The sequence below is a fragment of the Macrosteles quadrilineatus genome, unplaced genomic scaffold, assembly GCF_028750875.1.
Source record: "Macrosteles quadrilineatus isolate MER2022 unplaced genomic scaffold, UCM_ALF_1.0 Scaffold_2__2_contigs__length_208266976, whole genome shotgun sequence".
NCBI classification, from domain to species: domain Eukaryota; kingdom Metazoa; phylum Arthropoda; class Insecta; order Hemiptera; family Cicadellidae; genus Macrosteles; species Macrosteles quadrilineatus.
In genome coordinates, this window is record NW_026542595.1 from 185,762,860 (window position 1) to 185,768,036 (window position 5,177).

Consider the following 5,177-nt stretch of genomic DNA (forward strand, 5'->3'; position numbering starts at 1 on the left):
TGCAACCTCTAGATCTTAAACGATTGAAGAGAAAATGCTAAGAGTAAATGAGTCTCAAAATCGCATCCTCATTCAAAAAACGACAATAAAATACAGAGTGTTATATAAAATGTTATATAAGTAAATTATTTGTATTTATTTTATAGTCTTTTAAAATGAATAGCCAATCAATTACCACTAAAGTAGCAGGATATTGAAGGCATTATTCAATCTCCAAAAAAATTCATAATGAAAAATTCGCAAACAAAAGCAGCTTATTAATCAACTCGTTTTGAAAGATGAATCCAGATTACACGCTTCTCAAGCTGGGAAAGGAATAATAAGTTGAAAGTGAAAACTCCAATTTGGCTAGAACAATAACCTTTCCCTAACAAACACCTCGGATACTTCCCAGTCATAACCGATAATTATGAGAGTGACAAGCTGCAACGCAATGTTGACTTTGTCACTGACACTTGTAGAGAGACACTTGAGAGTGGGGCTAGTGGGGATAGAAGAGACAGTTTGTACAGAAGTTCTTAGATAACGGCGAAAATTCTATAATCTTTATTTTGTTTAAATGAGTTATAGCATGCCACAGTTCTTTTAGCTTCGACTAATAAACATTTTTTTAAAGCAACACTCTAACGTCAGTTTCTTAATATTTGTTTATTAATTTTGGGAGGCCTACTGATGGAACAGATGTTAAATGTCTAGGAATAGTAAATATCTAGAACAGTTATCATTATTAGGAATTTTACTTCTTTTTCTTTGTTAATGTCTAATAATCGGTTCTTAGGCTCCCACAAAATTATTTTGTCGTGTGAATATATGAATATAGTTGATTTTTGTAATTCGATATATAATTTCGAATGTGATTTGATATTTTTTTATTCGATTTTCGCAACGACCTTGGAGAACAAGGGATAGGCCTATCGGTCAAATAACTTGTTTATAAAGGATAGCATTACATTTAAAAGACCTTTCAGTCTTCCTGATAAGTCCACTTTACACTTGTATTTAAAACAATTAGTTAAAGTTTTACAAATAAAAATAAATAAGTTAGTATTAAATTCTAAGTGCCAGAAAAAGTATTTTTCGAAATATAAAAGCTAAACAAAAAACAGACAGCATTTTCAGATCATCGATACTAGTAGTATTTTTTTATTGCTTATTAAATCATATTTGCATAGGAGAAGAATAATTATACTGGTCTAGATTATCCAACCCCAATTATATGAGAGATATCACTATAACGATCTTATTAAATTCAAATCCTTTTTATCTCCCTAAGGCCGTTATGTAAACCAATCAGTCAGTTTAAAATCCTTTCAGTCTGCAATGCATTACATCATAACTAGTTCTCCTTAGGACAAAATATGTGTGTCAACTCCTAAACTGTAACAGTATAACGTTGCAAGAGGAAGCAATTAAAATTATTCCAAGAAAAGTGCGGAGAAAAGCCTGGGAGCTTAAGGCGGCCTTGTCGCGGGAAAGTGGATCCAATTCCCGCCATAATCGTCACGTTCCCGCGCTTCCGCCCGCCGCCACATTTTCGCCATTACGGTCGAGATCTCCGGTTATCATTTGTTCATTAGTGTACGAACAGGAACCTAGTTGTCGTGGTCACAGTATCAGTGTATTTCGTAACACGATTCTTATCAGTAATGTTTATTTGAGTCGTCAGTACAGTACAGAACAGCAGAGCAGCCGACGGCGTGTAAGGTAGTTTAGTCGGTGTCGCTAAGGATCACCTCACTTCCTTATGGGTCTTCTCCACGGAACACTGCTCGCTGAGTTGTGCAGTCAGTGAGATGTTGTAATTGGGTTTACGAGAATTAAGGTTGTAAAAGGGATATTTGGCCAACATTTTCGAGTTTCACGGGTTACGTTTGAGGTTATGCTGACATTTTTGAACCAATTTGAATAAATTTGGTTTGCTAATCAAGGTTTGAAAAGAGGTTTTGGTAATTGTTAAGGTTTTAAATTTTTTTAAGAATTTGTTTTCATAGACGAATACTGCGAAAACTTACGAACAAAGGAAGTCATGACGTTTATGTAAATACCGAATTTTTTAAAGTCACCACTGAAGACTGCCTGGGCATGTTAAGTGTAAAGAAGCGATGTAGCTCTAACGTTGACTGATTTAAAGACGATTGTATATCTTATTTCTATTTTGGAGTCAAGGTATGTTAATTTCCTCGTTGGATAATGGCCTTGAAAGCCTACATTTTTCACTCAGATTATTTATTTTTATATAATTTAAGAACATTAGGTTCATCATTAACATATTCTCCTCTAGCAACCACACACATATACTTGGAATCCATTCAGGCAAAACATTTATGGAACCTATACTTCATGTTTGTTACAGACATCAACTTTTTGCTCAACCATGTATGTGAAGTCTGTAAATCCTCGTTGTAAAATAAAAGTTCTTGTAAAATAAACTAATTTTTAAACCAAGTTTAATAAATGTATGTAACACATTCTGTTTTTCGTTTTCACATTAACGAATGGTACCTGAGCTATGTTTTACGAATCTGTTTTTATACATCCCTCGCCACAATCTTTTCTGTTCAGGTGGTAGCGCTGGCTACTCTAGCGCTCTGCGTGGCTACCAAAGAGGAGGGCAAGAGGCCTGCAAGGAACCCAGGCCTACTGCACCTCGCACACGCTGGGCAATCCGTGGGCAGCTATGTTGGGTTGGAGGGCGACCATGGGGGTGCCAGGGCCGCTGGTGGCGCTGCTGGTGGCGCCGGACCTCAGATCCTCATCTACGGCGGCCATCCCCAGGTCACTACTCGGGTGGTCAGCAAAGACAGCCTGGAAGAGCTTGATGAGGATATCCGACAACATTACCAGCAGCAAGCGCCTAGATACGTCCCCAACAGTAGCTTCCGGGGACCCTACTTCGACGGTGGTAAGTCAAGGGAGTTCATTGTGGGGATTGAATAGTCTTTAATACTACAATGAAACATTCCAAGCCTCTGGAAGCTTTTAAATAACTAGAAAACATAACCATTACTATTAAAACTGGCTGGATAGCTGAGTTGTTATAGTTCTCGTTAAGTTATCAAAAGAATGTCGTATCGATCCTGGGATTAGCTTTCTGATAGTTTGAAACTGGACCCAGCTGTCCCTGATCATTGGGCTCTAAATAAATGATCCTGGGTGATCTTTAGTAACAAAGCTACGGGTATCATCTCACTCCAACCTACAATCATCCTCCACCTTTATTTGGGTTGAAATACACACTTAGGTGGCGTCCCCACCTCTATTGATGATGATAATAATTTGACGTAGAATTCAATTTTTGATATTTTATTTGAATTTAATATCGAGGAGTATATACAACCGACAAATAATTAGAATCAAACCCCCATATTTGGTTTACCTTTTTGGATTTTTTGAATCCTTGACAATTCAGCAAACCTGTAATCAGCAGTCTGCTAGTAGGGGAGCGTATAGGGAGCTGGTATAGTGGCTAGAGCGCGGGACTTCGATTCCAGAGGTCCTGGGTTCAAATCCCGCCAAATCACCAATGGATTTTATCTATGCGATAATGTCGCAACCCCTAGGTCTAGCCTGAAGAAATGTGAAAAACAATTCCGGGCTCCTGCCTAATCTCATAGGAAAAAAGTATCACTTTAACGGATTATCATGTCAATTTCAACATGCAGCAAGTGTAAAACCGTGTCATCCAATTTATTTGTTGACAAAATGCATACAAGGTGGTGGCAGTATTATTAGAATGTTTATGACAGAATATCATGGATTAAAATATAATTCAAAATACGGTAGAAATAAAACGATCACACCGGGTCTAATTTGAAGTTCATTGTAAAATTACCCCAGGAACATAAGTGTTTATAAGTTTTCATTGTTTTGACCCTAATTTCGTTTATTTTTTTGCAGGTCGCCAAAACCTAGGTTATTCAGGAGTGAAAGACACTCCTCAATACACCCCAGGCCACGACTATACCGCAGCTACTGTTGCCCCTGCCTACAGCTACCCAAGGACATACGGGCACTTCGGGGGAGCTCCTCTACTGTACAGTCCTCAGGCTCATGCGCCTCTGGGGCACTTCCCTGGACTGTCTACCTTCGTAGGTCAGCAGGTGCATCAAGGTCAAGGTCTACAGCACACTCCTACATCTTCCCCTTACTCTCACACTCAGTCTAACACTGTGACTCCAGCTACTGCTAACTACGCTACTCCAACTGCACACTCTAGACCTACAGCGAACCCTCTCTCCCATCCATTGTCATCCCCTCTACTCCTCCCGGCTGGACTACCCTTGCAACATCCTCTCCAGGGAGGTCTACCCTTCCACCAAGGTCTTAGATACCAATCCCCTTACAGCCAAGGGCCTGTGTTCCTCCCCGTCCAAGCTTTCGGACATCAACCTCTCCTCTTCCGCAACAACGGACAATACGCCGAAACATCTGGAAGGTCACAATACAAAGACGAACAAAACGACGGAGAGAACTACTACGGAGGATCTCAAGGTAGAAGACCTACTGAATACCGCGCGAGAGAGTACGACGATGAAAGTCCTGCTTACTCCAAAGATAACAACTACAAGAGCTACGGTAAATACGAGAGCGATGAAAGTCTACCGAAGTCCGCAGCGACGCCGAGCTACCAAACGTATCCTTCTGAGGACCAAGGAAGTTATGAAGACTCCAGCAAGGAAGTAGGGAGTGCGGAGAAGGGAGGTTTCAAATACAGCTACGCAGATGAAAAAGCGAGAGCAGCACCTGTAGATGGAGAAGGTAAATTTGCGACGTCTTACCAAAGTGTCACCTTCGAGACACACCACCCAGTGCCTCGCCATTATCCCAAGAAACCTCACTAGCTGCCATCCTCCCCCCCCCCTTCGACTCTTCGTTCCTTAGACTGAGTAAGTCATGTTGCATAGTTTTAAGGTAGTATGTCCCTGTTGTCAGTTTTGTTACGATTTGTATTTTGTTTATTAAACATTTTTTGTACATGTGGGTGTTTTATTGATACGAAAACCTAGCAATCAAAAGTTTTCCGGTTCCATCCGGAAAAGTTCCAGAGGAAAGTCTTTTGATGGTTCGCAACTGGGCCCTGCTGTTCCTGATCATTGGACTTTAAATAAATAAGCTTGGCTAATGAAACGGCTAATAGTAGTCAGTAACAATCTGTAACAACACAACACATATCACTC

The 5,177-nt window shown here is 40.0% G+C and overlaps 1 protein-coding gene across 1 annotated transcript; it reads left to right on the forward strand.

Moving 5' to 3' along the window:
• The first annotated feature begins 409 nt into the window (after positions 1-409).
• LOC128985206 (uncharacterized) lies at positions 410-4,926 on the forward strand. The gene is made up of 3 exons (XM_054404593.1): positions 410-502; positions 2,563-2,902; positions 3,898-4,926. The coding sequence occupies exons 1-3, from the start codon at positions 410-412 to the stop codon at positions 4,839-4,841; spliced, it is 1,377 nt and encodes a 458-aa protein (XP_054260568.1). The 3' UTR covers positions 4,842-4,926.
• The last annotated feature ends 251 nt before the right edge of the window (positions 4,927-5,177 follow it).